Source organism: Lathyrus oleraceus, chromosome 2, assembly GCF_024323335.1.
Source record: "Lathyrus oleraceus cultivar Zhongwan6 chromosome 2, CAAS_Psat_ZW6_1.0, whole genome shotgun sequence".
In the NCBI taxonomy this organism is placed as follows: domain Eukaryota; kingdom Viridiplantae; phylum Streptophyta; class Magnoliopsida; order Fabales; family Fabaceae; genus Lathyrus; species Lathyrus oleraceus.
The window spans coordinates 133,387,837-133,405,090 of NC_066580.1; the positions used below are offsets into that span (position 1 = coordinate 133,387,837).

A 17,254-nucleotide genomic window follows, 5' to 3' on the forward strand; every position below is an offset into this window, starting at 1 on the left:
AACCTCACACCATCACCCTGCCATATACACCGAACCACCAAATACCCAAAAATCGCAACCAATTCATGTCACACACCCAAACTAAAAACCAGAAATCAAACCCTAACCACCAACAACCATACACAACAACCACAACAGTCTATATTTCAGATGATTCATACGATTAAGCGTCATGCCATCGTAGCCCCCCACCACTGAACACCCAAACATCCCATCACCACAACACCAAACTAGTGTTTGACTTTAGTACACCACATGAACCATTGTTTCGTTTCCAAAACGATTCAATGTCCCAATTCGTGCAACCATACTGTCAATAATCCACCAAACTACAACGACCCAACTACGACAACATGGACACCAAACTCAATTACGGAAGCGCCGTTGGCAACAACCTCCTAGCTATTGGGGAGAAATGATGACAAATCTATAAAATACAGCTGAACCTTTCACCAGATCTTCACACCAGCCACCATTGCATCATGTCAGCACTCAAAGACCCCAAACACCTTAGGAAAATCATGGGAGACCTCGAAGACAGACTAACGCACCTAGATGTGGACACCGTGAGGTGTTTTAATCGGGCGAATCATTGATTTTCTTGTCAACTTTATGTATTTTAACTTTATATTATAATATTATTTTTTATTTAAGTATTTAATTTAATTATTTATAAATAAAAAGTATAAAAAAAACATGCATAGTACAATGGCCACATGCATTGGCGCATACACTGATATAATGTATGCATGCGTCAATGCAAGTGGTTTCAAGACATGCATGCACCCAATCAAATTACGCCTATACTCATTTGCAATGCATGCATACGCCCTACCAAGTGACGTCTGTGTTCATTGAAAAACAATTCGCCAATTCATCTGATGTATACATAAGGAAAGATGATTATTTTCGTAATTATTTTGAAATATATGTTATTTTAAAATTTATTTGTAATTATTTTGAAATATATGTTATTTTAAAATTTAAATTAAAAAAAAGTTGGTTATTTTAAAAAAAATTCTTTTCTTTTTTGTTAACATTTTACGAGTAGTAGTATGAATTTGTATTGAAGTTATTCTTATTCTCGAGTCATATAACCCAAATGAATGTCACTTCAAAAAAAACAAAAAACTCAACGTCGTCCACAGCAAGTAGAAGAAAACTAGGGTGTTTCCCTAGAATAAGCACCGCAGCTGCCGACACAGTCGCGCGCACACAACACAGCACCGCCGCATCGTAATAGTTCCCCTACGACCATGGGGAAACAGAAAGGAGAAGGTGCTAGAAGCAAAGCACGTCCTTCAAGCAGCAGGTAACAACAATCTCCTCTTCTTCAATCCCTAATCATCATTCATCTTATTGCTTTTTCTCCCTCGCAGTCTCGCCGCATCGCTCTTATCATCCGCTCCTTCTTCCGCCGCGGCCGTATCCGTCGGATTCGGTGGTTTTGTCGGCAGTTCCCGGCTCGATCCTTCTCCTTCAACTGAAGAGTCTCTCCCTTTTGCCGTAAGTGTACATGATTCCATGTCTGTTATTTATTATTATTTTTTAATTAATGTAAATTGGTATATAATTTAGTTTTCATAATTTTATTTTTAATAGTTAGGTATTGTTATGTTCATAACTAGATAGTAAATAGGTTAATTTACTAGAATGGTACTGCTGCTGTGAGTTACACCTGTTTCTTGACAATAATGAGCTTGAATTTTACCTATTAATCATTAGCACAAATAATTCCCCGGATTGGCCTTCACCAAGTCCTCAGAGTATGCTCCTCTCAAGGTCTTAGTTCGAATCCCGTATGGTGCGAACAATCTCTGTGTTAGGCCAGCCCATACACAGTATTGCTCTGACTTTAAATGAGCCTCCTGCTAGTGGACGGTGAGATTGGTCCTCTTCAATTAGCCGGTCGCAAGACTGGATACCAAGGTTTAAGAAAAAAAACATAAACACGTCAGACTCCACACCCATAATAATTTTAGAAAATAAAAACATGTGAAGGTGGGTTTTCTGAGGGTGCCAACTGTCAAGCATTAACAAGTATCTGACACTGATATACATCCAAAACTGGAAACACTTTTGATTTGAAGTGTTGGTGCTACGTAGAAATTAATTAGGTCTGTCATGTGTTTGTTTCTTTATCAGAGGATTTAGGCCACAAAACTTTGTTTTAAGCTTTGAGTTGAGTTGTTAGAGCTGGTTAGAATGTTAATATCTCTTATTAGTTTTTTCATGCCTCGGCTTGATGTGTGGTATTGTTTTGTTGTTTTTTGACACATGCAGGATGTTGATAGTGAAATTGCCGTGCACTTGAAGAGACTAGGCAGGAAGGATTCCACCACTAAGGTAATTTTGGATCAATCTCGATGAGAATTTGATAAGTGGTGCATGTACATGGGACAGGACCAAGTTCAATTTGTTATTTATGATGCTTTGTATCTATTCCTCTTTTGATACACTGTATTCCACTCTGCATTAAGTTTGCAATTCCACACTTTTAGCCATTTGTAATCAAAGATGATGAGTGTTGAATAGGTGCACATATAAGTTGAATAGAGAACCATGCCAATTTTAAAGATTTATTTTCTTGAGACATGATACTGCCACTTCCTGAATTAAAAAAAAGGTGGTTTGCTGAGTTTTGTGTGAAGCTTGTCCAATGACTGTTGCGATCATGACTCCATACATTTACTGTTTCTGCTAGTATTTTGTGAGGCACAATAGACTTTATCCTGATTTGGTTGCAATGAGTTAATCCATGATTACAATCATTTTGTCTGGTGATGAAATCTTTTCTATATTTCATTGGCTTTTTATTTACCCTTGTATTTTTTTATATAATTCTTTTAACAGCTTAAGGCATTGTCAGCTTTATCTGCGCTGCTTCAGCAAAGGTCATCAAAAGAAATTGTTCCAATTATTCCCCAATGGGTATGTGCTATCTCTTTCCCTTCACAAGAGGAACATCTATATGTTGAACGTTGAACAAGTCATTCTTTTCAATAGCAATTTTCTTTTTTCCCCATATTAAGCAAAAGATTTTTATTCCCCCTACTGGTCAAGTAGTTCATAGACGCTCTTGTCTCAATTTTTGAATATACTTATTTGATTGACTTGATTGTTTAATTTGTTCTTGTGTAGGCGTTTGAATATAAAAAGCTGTTGCTGGACTACAATAGGGATGTTAGGCGGGTTACTCATGATACCATGACCACACTTGTTACTTCTGTTGGGTTAGAACTTAGACCTATTCTAATGAACTTTTATTCACACTTCTTTCTTGCATTTTTAACTGTATAGTTTGAAGTATTTGAAGACTTGGGAGTTTGATAAGTTGCTGTTGCTTTATTTTATGAATAAATTTATGCATGCTTTCCCCACCATGGATGTTGCTTTATTTGAACTATTCCCTATCAATTTTCTGATTGGTTATACATTCTTCTAGTCCACCCAATAATAAACAGAGGCCTCATCCCAGTTTCCACCAAGCGTGGACATTATAGTCTACCAAACATACATATACGTTAAAGAGTTTTTTTTTAATATGTACCTATTCAACTGGTTTCGAGCATCTTAATTTTATTGAATTACTATTATTCGTTTATGGGTTAAATATGTTTTTGGTATGTAAGCCAGTCCTTCTGAAGTCTTACTATGTTATGATTGAGTGAATTTAATTCACATAGTTGAGACTTGTTGACTTCACTTCCCACGCCCTTCTCAGGAGAGATTTAGCTCCACATTTGAAGACTTTGATGGGACCATGGTGGTTTGCACAATTTGATCCAGCTTATGAAGTTTCTCAGGCAGCAAAAAGGTCTTTGCAGGTTTGCTATATTAATTTAATATACAGTTCTGTTTTAAGTAATTTCTATTCATTGTTGGTGATGAGAAGGAAAAGAGCTGAGACATGTGATGGAATTCATGCATTTAACACCAGAGGATACTATATATTCGAAGAGTCATAAATACATGGATTTACAGCTAGTCTCTTCACTGTTATTACATAAAACCAGAATGTTTTCAAGTTCCACCGTCTTAGGCTTATGCGGCTAGATATGTTAAGCTGAGACTGAAAAAGAACACTTTTATTAAGAAGTAGGATAAATAACAGGGGAGAATTTCTCCTCTAAGGGTTTTTCCTTCACATTGGAGTTGCTAATCTATTTACAAACTTTACATTATTCAAATGGTGATTTCTATCCATTGTATTCTCCTATTTATACATATCTCTAACTAACTCCCCTAATCATCTCCTCCTTATATCTGACTAACTTTCCTATTTTACTCCTCCGTATCCTATATTGTTACAAACTCCTCTTATCTAACAAGCTCCGTTCCTATCCCATATCCTAACGAACTACTCAGTATCTTATCCTAACAAATATTGATCCACAAACAAGCCTGACTTTCACTGGGATCCTTTTAGATATTGTTAGTTTGTGATATTAGTGTTGAGAACCCCACATCGGATAAGATATGACCTGAACATGTGTTTATAAATGGGAGCAATCCTCACCTTACAAGCCGGTTTTTAAGCTGGTTTTGTAGGGATGAGTTAGGTCCAACCCAAATTCTGTGATGGTATCAGAGCCTATCCTAGATCCATTGTAGGCCATATATTATCCGATGTGGGACTCTTAACACGCTCCCTCACGCTCAGGACTAGACAACTGAAGCGTGAAAATAAATGGCGGGTGACCCGATAGCGGAAACCATAGTAGGTGGCCCACCGGATCTTAAACGAGGCTCTGATACCATGTTAAGAAATGTAATTGAGTCTAACTCATCCCTACAAAACCAGCTTGTAAGGTGAGGACTGCCCCCACTTATAAATACAACACATGCCATATCTCTAAGCAATGTGGGACTAAATCCACCCCTTCAAAGCCAACACAATGAATGTGTTAGAGGCTGCAATGAGGCAAGCCAACACAATGAAGGTGTTAGAGGCTGCAATGAGCCAACATCCAATCCTTATCCCACTAAGGAGCATGTTTCTATCCAATTCGTTAATCTCGAGATCTTTCTAAGGATGAACCATCTGTAAAATTTATTTTCTTTGACACTTCAATGAAAACCTCTAATTATTTACATTGATCTCATTATCATGAATAATTTGTCTTGAAGGCTTATGCATGTTTTCCCCATACAGACCTATGTGTGCTTAAAGCACATGCTCATAATTTGCATGCTGAAAATTATAACAGAATCCTGACATTGTGTTAAGGAAACCGGCATTTAGAATGATTAGTAAGAACACTTTTATCAAACAAATAAGAAAGAATAAGAGAGAAAACTCTCACAAGGTAGGGCTCCCGTCTACAATAGAGCCACTGTTCTATTCATTAAACGTTTATAATACTCAATAATGATACTCCTCTATTCATGTGTGCTCCTATTTATACATGACACATTCTAACCAATAAATAACTAACCAACTTCCGCAACGAGCCCCCTTTATTCTATATCCTAACACATTGTTGGAAGAAATTTTACGTTTTAGAAACTGCAGTGTGATATAGAAATTTTTAAAATGGCTTTGTATTCTTTGGCCTCTTCCACTAATGTTTTTCTTATGCTTCCTAGGTATGTTTCAAAAGTAAAGTACATATTAATACACTTACCTGAAATATGTTGAGTCATTTCCAAAGTATCTCTAAAATGATTATAGATGTCACAGTGCAATCCATTCATGTTTTAATCCTTGGGTTTGATTGTATTAGGCTATCTTTCCAGCACAGGAAAAAAGACTTGATGTTTTGATTTTATGCACAACAGAGATATTCATGTATTTAGAAGAAAACCTAAAGCTCACGCCACAAAGTTTGTCTGACAAAGCTGTTGCCGTGGATGAATTGGAAGAGATGTACCAACAGGTATACAATGAAAATCACTTTAATATACCTGTAAATCAAAGTCTTAAATTTATTGGTTTGCAATGGTTCTCCTTTTAAGTTGACGAGGAAGTGTGTTCTGTATGGTAAATCTTGATGGTAGGATGTCTTATATTGGTATGCAAGGATTTTAAAATAGTGGTAGATATCTTGCTCTTGGACTTAATGGTTGGACTGGATAAATAATTAGAATCTAGGGTTAAATATGTTTAGTCCATATAAAATAGATCTTTCATGTTTAGTCAAGGCAGTTAAAATTGACATTTTACATAAAATTGGGAAAGGGAATTAAAATCGTAAATCATGGAATTGTAACACTAATCTTAAGATTATACAAAATTCTAAAACTCATATTTGCATATAAAATAGAATTAGCTAAGACATAGAAATAGTAAATCACTTTAAATACTGTGTAAATGTAAATTCATAAGCACAACTCACAAGTAAGATAATTAAAACATTAAATAACACTTCAAATACTTAGGTGAGTTTAAATTCATTCATAAGCATAGTCGCAGAAACGTTTCAAAGATCATAGTTTATACGAGTCATTGATTTACAGGGGCGGTTCCACCAAAATAGGATTATGCCAAGGGAAAGTATAATTGCAAAATCGTGGCATTTTCCTATTAAAACCGGGATCCTAAATACCATGTGTTTAGTCCCTGTAATTTTTTTTCCTTTTTTAGTCCCCAATTTTATAAAAAACAGGGTGCTTTTAGAGAGACTAATAGCACCCCGTTTTTATAAAATGAGAGACTAAAAGTAACACCCCTTTTTATAAAAAGTGGAATAAAAAATTGATAAATTTTTAACGGGACTAAAAACATATTTAACCATAGAAACTAATATTGTGCAGAAAGCTATTTTTAAGTTTTTTAATATTATCTTTTTGTCTAATGTGTCATATTATCTTTAGTGTCTTTGAAGGAGAACAAGATTTACCTTGTCGTGGAAAGAAATTACTGATTGAACTGCTCTGCCATAAACTAAAGCTACTGTATTAAGCTTGTTAAACACAGTTCCCTTGTTAGGTCTATGTGATATTTAATCATAACCTATTTTAGATTGCACCAACCTTCAGCATTGTTAATCAATGAAAAAAAAATTCTAAACAAGATTCAGCTATGAATTCTGCACAACTTAACAACCCAATATATTCTGTCACACTCGCTGCAGTATAACAATGAAATTCACTGTCAAACAGAGCTAAGTGGTATCACGCCCAAGGCCAAATTTCAATGTCTATATAATTCAATCCTTTCATTGCTCTTAATAGTACAGACATTTTGCATAACAGACTCCTCTTCCTTTTGCCTGCCATTAGTACTAGTTCTCCTTCATGGTTATGCTCTCTATACCTTTGAGCATTGGTTTATTTGATTTGACTCAAGATTTAGCCCAAACTCTCTTAGGCTCTATCGCACGGTCCCTCATCAACCCAGATTGCCTTCTCTTTGGTTACAGTTTATTGGTTCAGTTATACGATGTATTTAACTGACATGTTCAAATTTTCCATTTTGGATCATGTATTTTTACTTCATGAAACTTATTCTCTATTTTGGTCTTACAGGTGATATCATCAACATTATTGGCATTGGCCTCTCTTCTTGATGTTTTAATTTTCCCACAAGAGCAACCTGCTTTGGAGAATATAACTGCTGAACCTAAACATGCTTCAAAGGCAAGGGTGGCTGCTGTTTCTTTTGGTGAAAAGCTGTTGGCAGATCATAAGCACTTCCTAGATTTCTTGAAGTCTAAAAGACCTACTATCCGATCTGCTACGTATACTGTATTGAAGAGCTTCATAAAAAATATGCCACATGCCATTAGTGAAGGAAATATAAAAAGTCTCGCGGGAGCAATTCTCGGTGCTTTCAATGAGAAGGATCCAACATGTCATCCCTCAATGTGGGATGTAATATTACTTTTTTCTAGAAGGTTCCCAGGAGGTTGGAGTTCCTTAAACGTTCAGAAAAACATTCTGAATCCTTTTTGGAATTTTCTTAGGAATGGGTGCTTCGGTTCCCAACAGGTCTCATACCCAGCTTTGGTTTTATTTTTAGACAACGTGCCTCCTAAAGCTGTTGGGGGGGATAAGTTTTTTCTTGAATTTTTCAAATGCTTGTGGGTGGGAAGAAAAACTTCTCTATCAGCAGATAGGCTAGCATTTTTCCAGGCATTCAAAGAGTGTTTTCTTTGGTCCTTGAAAAATGCTTCAAGGTACACATTTTTCCTTTTGATAGTGGTTGTGTGTATTTGGATTCTTCTACTCCATGCTTATGTCTTTCCTATATTCAATGTTTTTTTATAACCAAACTGTTTTCTATTTGTATCAGATATAATGATGGAGAGGACTCAATCAGTCATTTCCGAGTCACTCTCGTTGATAATATCCTAGCAAAGCTTATATGGAGAGATTTTCTTACGACTGGAAGATCCAAAGGTTATGATATAATCAGCACAGGAAAAGAATCTGATTCATCTGAGAAAAACATTTCTCATAGCAAGAAAGCGGACATGCCTAGTACGAAATATCCAATGCCATATTTGCAAGCATTGGGAAAGTGCTTTGTTGAAATCCTTTTAGGCATTCATATATTAGATATCAATCTTCTATCTGTTTTTACTGTGGAACTTGAAAATAATTGCACCAGCGTTCTTCAGCAAGCAGGCAATGTGGAGATGGTTGAACAAATCATTTCGTTCATGTTATTGCTGGAGCAACATGCCGTTACGAAAGGTGCAACTTGGCCCCTGGTTTATATTGTTGGACCAATGTTGGCAAAATCTTTCTCAATCATTAGGTCTTCTGTAAGTGCATATTACTATACACTTGTTTACCATTTTGTTTTAATTTATTTTTTTATGATATACTGACATTAAATATTTGGGCTGATCATGAAAATTTTGGTATTGACATCTGCATTATGGAGCATATTCTTCAATATATTCATTTTAGTCAATTTAGAATTCCTGATCCTACTTGCTCACTTTCTTATTATGTTTTAGTATACCCATTTAGATCTTAATTATGCACATGGAGTGGGAAATGGTTTGAGTGTTGTAGAATCACTAAATCAGTCTCTTTTTCACACTTGAGGATTGTTTTAGCTTTAAAAAATGGATTTTTTTTTTGTATTTTTAAAAATAGATTTTATAACTATTTTTCAAAACATTACAAGTTTTTTTATGTTCGTATTTTCTAAATTGAAAGACTAATTTTGACATCCTATAATATAAACAGACATTATTGAAGATCAATACATAGTCGAAATCGCAATTTTTTCAGAAAGTTGTATCTAAAAAATGATTTTTATGAAAAACTATTTGAAATAGCTTCAAAATTAAGTGTTTCTTTTTGAAATTTTGATATCTAAAAAAAGTTTCAATAAAATGATGAAATATCTAAAATAACATTTTAAGAATAACTATTCAAACTAAATTTTCATTTGAAGCTTTTATGAAAAGTTTATTTGTAAATATTTTTACACAAAATTATGTTACACTATAAAAATCAATTAAAAAGAAGCCCAAAGGGGCCCTTTATATCATACACAATTTACAATATCTTGAAATGGGTGGTATACAAAAGTGTATCTTCTTTTTTAGTCTTTAAGAAGACACTGATTCTATGCATGATTAGAGTATAAATAAATAGGTTATCAATTCGAGGGGATTACTTATCATGTCAGCTCTGTTGTTGATTTAGCCTGTTAATAAAAAGGGGATTAATGTTGCATAGGCTTATGGTAATTATTTATTTATTTTTAATTTAGTATTATTTGGATGACTATTTTAAAAGAATAAATATTTGGATGTCCTCTACCGAACTCTTCCGTACTCACCCTGTTTTTGAATATCAGGATTCACCAGATACTGTGAAACTTTTATCTGTCGCTGTTTCAATATTTGGACCACAGAAAATGGTCCAAGAAGTTTTTAATCAGAAAAGAGGGCACGGTACTAGTCCGCTTTTGTGTGGTGGGGATGAATTATCGGAAGCTGAAGACTTTCTGCAAATCTTCAAGAATACTTTTGTCCCTTGGTGTCTGCAGCCAAATAGCTGCTCAACTAATGCTCGTTTTGATTTGTTGTTGACCTTGCTGGATGACGAGCACTTCTCAGAACAATGGTCTTTCATTGTCAATTATGTGCTTAGCCAAAGTTATTCTGGATCCTCGGAAGGTTTGATAAACTCTGACCAAGCAGCAATGTTGGCCACGCTCCTGGAAAAAGCAAGGGATGAGAGTATGAAGAGGAAGGCGAAAGATGGTTCCAGTTATCGACCAGGCACTAATGCTGAAGATTGGTATCATGAATGTCTGGAATCATATGCTACTGCTGCTTCTCATTCTCTGCCTCCATATAGCGCTTCTCATGTGCAGTTTATGTGGTATGTCAAAACAGATTTTTCAGAGGCATCATGCAGAAAATGTCTTATACTTTGAATTCAAGCGTTGGAAACTGAATGTCTTATACTTTGGGTTGTTTCTAAAACTGAATGTCTTATACTTTGTGTTGTTTCTAAATTTAATTTCAGTTGTCTTCACACATAAGTTAGTCTTCAGTCCCCATGCCTTGCATGGGACAGTTTGAAAATTGAATATGGATATAGTCATACAGCAAGAAAATCAAAAATAAAAAAGTCAACTACAAATGGAAAGCTAGTTAAGAACTTCAACTACAAATGGAAAGCTTGTTAACAACTTACACACACACACATACACACACACATACACACACTTTGTTGTATTATAATGAAATCTCATTCTGTTTTGGGGTTGTTTTGGCCGAATGCAGTTTTTTTGAACTGTTAGAAAGCCCTAGCTTCTCACATATGAGCTTGACGGGTCTGTAGTTTTTTTGGTTTTTTTCTGCTGTCACAATATATGCTTTGTGTCTGAAAGCCATAACACGATCAATTCTGAAACTGAGTGTTATTATATAAAGGCATATTTTAGCTGTTGAAAGAGATCACTTTCTGAAGTTGTATATATCATGTACTTAATTTTATGTTGAACCCAATATAGAGAAATTTAAGATTAATTGGCTGGAGTGCTCTTAACTCTGATCTTACACTTTTTACATGCAGCTCTCTTCTTGGTGGTTCATCAGAAGGAAAATCTATGCCTTTTCTGTCAAGGAGTGCATTGATCCTCATCTATGAAGAGATTCTAAGGAGGTTAGTCAGTTTTATACAGGATTCGTCTTTTTCTTGGGCACAAGATGCAGCTTCTATGTTAAACAATGATGCAGAAATCTGTGTAGAACATGATAGTTCTCTTAGTATTGTTGAGAAGGCGAAGATCTCTCTTGATATACTTGATGGTAGTTTCTTTTGCCTGAACACACTGGATGGGGAAGGTGGAATTGTATCAGGAATTTTATCAGCAATCTTTGTCATTGAGTGGGAGTGCAATTTAAGTAAAGGTTTGGACTATTCACTTGATGACGAATCAATGAGCAGAGCCAAAGCCAGACAATCATTTGGAGAGTACGCGCATGCTTTCCATAACAAGATAAATGTGCACTTTCTAAAAAGCTTATGCCTAGATAACCGCAGGAGGCTGTTGAATATCTTAGTTCAGTCAGTCAAGTCTGCAATATTTGTTGAAGATAAACACGTCAATGACAAAATCACATCATTATGCTGTACATGGGTGCTTGAAATTCTTGAACGTGTCTGTGTGGATGAAAATGATAAACAGAATCTTCTACATCTGTTGCTGAGCAGAGATGAAAGATGGCCTGTGTTTGTAGTGCAAAATTTCAGCTCAACAAAGGTATTCACACATTTGGTAATTTGTCTCTATTTAATAGATTTTTTGTAATAAGCACTTTTGTTTACATGATAGTATGTAAAGAATGTTGTGTTGGTCTCTGTTGCTATTTATATTGGGATATCAATGTCAATATTGGTAAGTGAGTGAGCTATGGTAGGCTTTACCAGCCAGACGATCTACATTTTATATTTTTAATGCTTTATCCAATATCAGATAGCATGGTACAGATGAAGTTAGTCATGAATTGCTTATATGAAATATGTAGTTCGGACATGTAAGCTGCAGTTGACGATCCTGCCTAATATATAAAAAAACAAGGTAGTACTTTTAATCTCTACTTTTTACCGCCTGCAGGCTCCAGGACACCAGAAATTTGTAGCACTAATTGACAAGTTAATCCAAAAAATAGGAATAGATAGAGTTATTGCTGGTTGTGCAATGCCGAATTTGTCTATGCTTGAAAGAACGCAAGGGATTGCATCATCTGCATGGCTAGCTGCTGAAATACTGTGCACATGGAGATGGCCAGAAAACAGTGCTATGTCTTCTTTCTTACCTTCACTGAGTGCATATGCCAAAATAAGTGATTCTCCCCAGGAAAGCCTGTTAGATAACATATTGAGCATCTTGCTCGACAGAGCTCTTATTTATGGAGGTGATAGTATGAAGAGTTCTGTGAGTATGTGGCCAGTTCCAGCTGATGAAATGGAAGGAATTGAAGAACCATTCTTAAGAGCGCTTGTTTCCTTTCTGTCTACTTTGTTCAAAGAGAACATATGGGGGACTAAGAAGGCATCATATCTTATTGAACTTCTTCTGAATAAACTATTTCTTGGTGAAGAAGTAAATACGAATTGTCTTAAGATTCTTCCTTTGCTTATCAATGTACTTCTAGAACCATTTTATGGATATGTGGAGCCCGGTAAAGGTGTTCAACCTTGTTCTTTAGAAGAAAGATTTGTGCAAAACACCATGATAGATTGGCTTGAGAGGGCTCTAAAGCTTCCACCTTTGGTCACATGGACAGCAGGACAAGGTAAATTCTTATTTCTTGTAAATGATACATGCTAATTCATCAGAGTCCTGAATTGACATGTTTTGGTTGCAGGTATAGAAGGTTAACTAAAATTATGCGTTGTGTGTTTGCATTTATGGCCTGTGTTTATTTGCAACAGTGCAAATAGTTCGTTTCACTTAAAAATATTTAATAAATTTTTTATTCAAAAACTTCTTTTGCCGTCAATTGTGAGTGAATACTGGATGGTATTAATAAAATTGGTCATGACTCTTGTAGATATGGAAGGCTGGCTTCAGTTGGTAATTGCCTGTTATCCTTTCAGCTCAATGGGTGGTCCCCAAGCATTAAAGCCAGCGAGAAGTATCAGTCCCGATGAGAGGAAACTTTTATATGAGTTATTCCTGAAGCAGAGGCTTGTTGCTGGAGTATCTGCAATGACCAACCAGCTTCCAGTAGTGCAGATGCTGCTATCAAAACTTATGGCTGTTTCAGTAGGTTATTGCTGGAATGATTTTAGTGAAGAAGATTGGGAGTTTCTGTTGTCTAACCTAAGGTGTTGGATTCAATCAGTAGTTGTTATGATGGAGGATGTAACAGAAAATATAAATGGCTTAGTTGATGATTCATCTGATAATTTGGATGAAATGTGTAAAAACATTGAGAAAATTATTTCGATTTCAGATCCTTTTCCCATAAAGATTTCTGAAAATGCCCTTTTATCCTTTTCACTTTTCCTTAAGCATTGTAAACACCAACAAACTGAAGACACAGACAATTCAAATACAATGAAAACAGAAAAGTTGGACTCTGATCGGATTGTAGAAGGTATACTGCGCTTACTATTTTGTACGGGCATATCTGAAGCTATTGCAAATGCTTACTTCAAAGAAGCTGCATCAGTTATTGCGTCGTCACGGGTTACATATGCATCTTTTTGGGAATATGTAGCTTGTGCTGTCCTTAATTCCTCTTCACAAGCTAGAGATAGATCAGTGAAATCAATTTCATTTTGGGGACTAAGCAAAGGGTCTACTAGCTCATTGTATGCTATACTTTTTACTTCCAAGCCAATTCCTTTGTTGCAGTTTGCTGCATATTTTGTTCTTTCAAACGAGCCTGTTTTAAGCACGGCTGTAGTTGAAGGTAGTGCTTGCAACTCAGACATGAATGCTACCAGTGACCAGGATTCCAGCCGTTTTGACACGTCAATAGAAGAAAAGGTCCATTTAAAAGAAGAAATATCTTACATGATCGAAAGGGCACCTTATGAGGTTCTTGAAACGGACTTACTTGCACATCAACGAGTAAGAATAATTTATTTGGAAACATTGCTGAACTATATACTATTTGTGACATTATCTAGTTAGTTACTATAAGCCAGTTAGTAAGTCGATTAGTTAGGAGCGTGATATGAGAGGCTATGTATAATAGGAGGGATTGGAAAGAGTATCTTTGGTTTTGTAAGGAAATGGAACTGATACCATTTTTACGAAATACCTGATTCTTTTGCGCTCTAATTTCCTTGAAAAACCAAAGACACTCTAATCCATCCTTCTAATATTTAGAGCCTCTCATCAAACCCCCAAAACTAACTGACTAACAACTCACTAGTTAATGAAAAGATTTCCTACCAATACGTCTAGCATTTTTATGTTTATTTACTTACTTTATCTTTCCATTGGAGAACTATTGGTCTAAAAAAATCTATTGCAGGTAAATCTCTTCCTGGCTTGGTCTTTGTTGATATCACATCTGTGGTCGTTGCCTTCATCATCATCTGACAGGGAGAGACTGATCCAGTACATTCAAGATTCTGCTACTCCAGTTATTTTAGATTGCCTTTTTCAGCATATTCCTGTTGAGATTTCCACGATTCAGAGTCTGAAGAAGAAAGATGCAGAGCTTTCTGGTGGCTTATCAAAACCGGCAAGTGCTGCAAGCAAAGCCACCAACACTGGTTCACTCTTGTTCTCTGTGGAATCTCTTTGGCCTATTGAGTCGGAGAAAATTTCAGCACTTGCTGGAGCAATATATGGCTTGATGCTTCATGTTCTTCCTGCTTACGTCCGTGGCTGGTTTAATGATTTGCGCGATCGTAACACATCAACTGCGATTGAATCCTTTACAAGGACTTGCTGCAGCCCTCCCCTTATTGCAAACGAACTAACCCAGGTATGGTGTAGTTTTATGGTCGCGTAAAACAGTCTAGTTTTTTTTTTTGTTAAACTGCTTGCTTCTATTAAGTTGAACAATTTACTCATTACATATTTGGTGAAGGGGAGAGGGAAATGAAAGAAAAAGCACAAATTAATGAAACATTTTAGTACAGTAGTCTGGTCACTACTGCCATACTGCCTATACCTTTTTTTTTTTAATTTTAAAATTGCCCATGCCATGTTATATTGTGATAAATGCAAATCTTTGCATACTCTTCACATCAACACATCTTTGAAGCAGTTCCCTTGGTCTACTTTCAAACTGATTTCCATGTATATTTATTAATTTATTTGTTTTCTGTGCTCATGTCGCATCCTATTATTTAATGCCTCATTTGCATCAACTGCGCCATTTGCAAGGACTGCGAATGAGCTGGATATCTGAAAATTTGTTTTTATTTATTGCTTCTTAAACTGCCAACCTGATTTTATGCTGTAAATTACTGACAATCATTGTCACTGTTAGAGAATCTGTTTTTAGCTTGAACAGCATGCAATTATTGAAAAGAAATTGTAAGACTTGGCTTTAGCTCAAACAGTTAACGATATTTAATCCATGTGATTGTCCTCACATAGTGTGGAGAAAGCTTTATTTGTTTAGCATGCAATAGATTTAGTCATAGTCCAGTTCTGACATGGATGTCTATATTGTTTCCAATGCAGATAAAGAAAGCCAACTTTCGTGATGAAAATTTCTCAGTTAGTGTAAGCAAATCAGCAAATGAGGTTGTTGCTACTTACACTAAGGATGAAACAGGAATGGATCTAGTCATCCGTCTCCCTGCATCTTATCCACTAAGGCCTGTAGATGTTGATTGTACTAGGAGCCTTGGAATTAGTGAGATCAAGCAAAGGAAATGGTTGATGTCAATGATGCTATTTGTTCGTAATCAGGTAACTTGTTATAGTTTGATATTATATTTTGCCGTTGCCTTCTGCTGCCCTCTTTTTGTCTAATGGCTAGAAGTACACAAAGCTATTTCGAGTTAAATCTTCAGATATATAATACTCTTTTCTGTATGTAATGAATGGTTGACTCACGTAGAACAGCTCCGTGAAAAAGTCTTCTGTGAATGACTGTTTTTTTCTTTGTTGCTGAACGCCATGTTGTTATTTTGTGAAATACAGAAAAAATACTTCAGGTTTCTGATAAAGTTAATAATTTTTCTGTTCCTCCAGAATGGTGCTTTAGCAGAAGCTATTGGAATTTGGAAGCACAATTTTGATAAAGAATTTGAAGGTGTTGAGGAGTGTCCAATCTGTTACAGTGTCATCCACACTACAAACCACAGTGTTCCTCGCCTTGCTTGCAGGACTTGCAAACACAAATTTCATTCTGCTTGCCTTTACAAATGGTTTTCAACTTCTCACAAATCATCTTGCCCCTTGTGTCAATCTCCATTTTGAGGTTACACCTGAAATGTTTGAAATATACCAATTTTGCTCATTGGAGGTATCTTCCGCCGAAATTATCAGCGCAACACATGAGAATCAATATTGTCTGGGAATCAAGACAGTGGTGACTACTACTGGCAGTGCAATTTCCTGCTTTTCATATTACGTATGCTTCACGTGAAGCAAACAGCTCTACTCCTTGATTTTATAAAGGAAGCTGGGCAGCAGTTTTGCGACATTGACATGAGTATGCCATGTTTTCTATCAAGGCAAAAGAAATGCATCCAATTGCTTTTATTTATCAATTTTCTCTTCTCTATTTAGTTGTAGTGCTTAGAAAAGGTCAGTTCTGATGATAGGAGGTTGTCTGAGCAAGAGTGTATGTATATCTGCGTTATTTATATTGACCATGTAATGACTAGAGTAAGAATTTTCCTAGTAAGAATAATAGTTGTTAAAACATCATCTGTATGTGAAGTATATATATTAGCCATAATTACAGTGAAGAGGTACTCTGGTTGAATATAAATGTTCACTTTTTTCAGCACATTATGGTTGATCAAACATATTCTTATCGCCTTTGTTTTGTGGAACTGATAATATATGTTGTTCCCAGATAGACTTGTACATTTTATTTGAGTGTAATAAGAAGTCCAACACCCCTTCAACATGAGTTTGAATTATAGGATCCGAAACATGGAAAAACAAAAACAACCATTCATCATGGGTTAAGATTATAGGCACCAAAACATGCAAATTACTCCCTTAGGATGAGTTCATATTCTAAACTTTAAACATGTGTTTTACGTCAAAATGCATGTTTGGTTGATATTTGAACAGTTAAGTCTAAAATATGCGTCAATGTTGGGATCAGACTGCCTACAGTGCAACCATCGTCTCCTGCCGCCTCCTCTAGAAGTGCTTCATCCTCAGTTAGTGTCC

At 35.8% G+C, this 17,254-nt stretch overlaps 1 protein-coding gene across 4 annotated transcripts; it reads left to right on the forward strand.

Moving 5' to 3' along the window:
* Positions 1-1,072: 1,072 nt before the first annotated feature.
* LOC127118468 (E3 ubiquitin-protein ligase listerin) lies at positions 1,073-16,859 on the forward strand. Of its 4 annotated transcripts, XM_051048677.1 has the most exons (16): positions 1,073-1,312; positions 1,380-1,506; positions 2,284-2,346; positions 2,854-2,931; positions 3,142-3,233; positions 3,725-3,827; positions 5,727-5,879; positions 7,471-8,120; positions 8,237-8,711; positions 9,764-10,293; positions 10,993-11,683; positions 12,038-12,719; positions 12,978-14,005; positions 14,415-14,873; positions 15,581-15,811; positions 16,097-16,859. In XM_051048677.1, the coding sequence occupies exons 1-16, from the start codon at positions 1,257-1,259 to the stop codon at positions 16,322-16,324; spliced, it is 5,646 nt and encodes a 1,881-aa protein (XP_050904634.1). In that variant the 5' UTR covers positions 1,073-1,256; the 3' UTR covers positions 16,325-16,859. The 4 variants fall into 4 exon arrangements, with proteins under 4 accessions (XP_050904634.1, XP_050904635.1, XP_050904637.1 ...); XM_051048678.1 differs by lacking the exons at positions 1,073-1,312; positions 1,380-1,506; positions 2,284-2,346; positions 2,854-2,931 and having other exon boundaries at positions 3,725-3,817; positions 5,782-5,879; XM_051048680.1 differs by lacking the exons at positions 1,073-1,312; positions 1,380-1,506; positions 2,284-2,346; positions 2,854-2,931; positions 3,142-3,233 and having other exon boundaries at positions 5,782-5,879.
* The last annotated feature ends 395 nt before the right edge of the window (positions 16,860-17,254 follow it).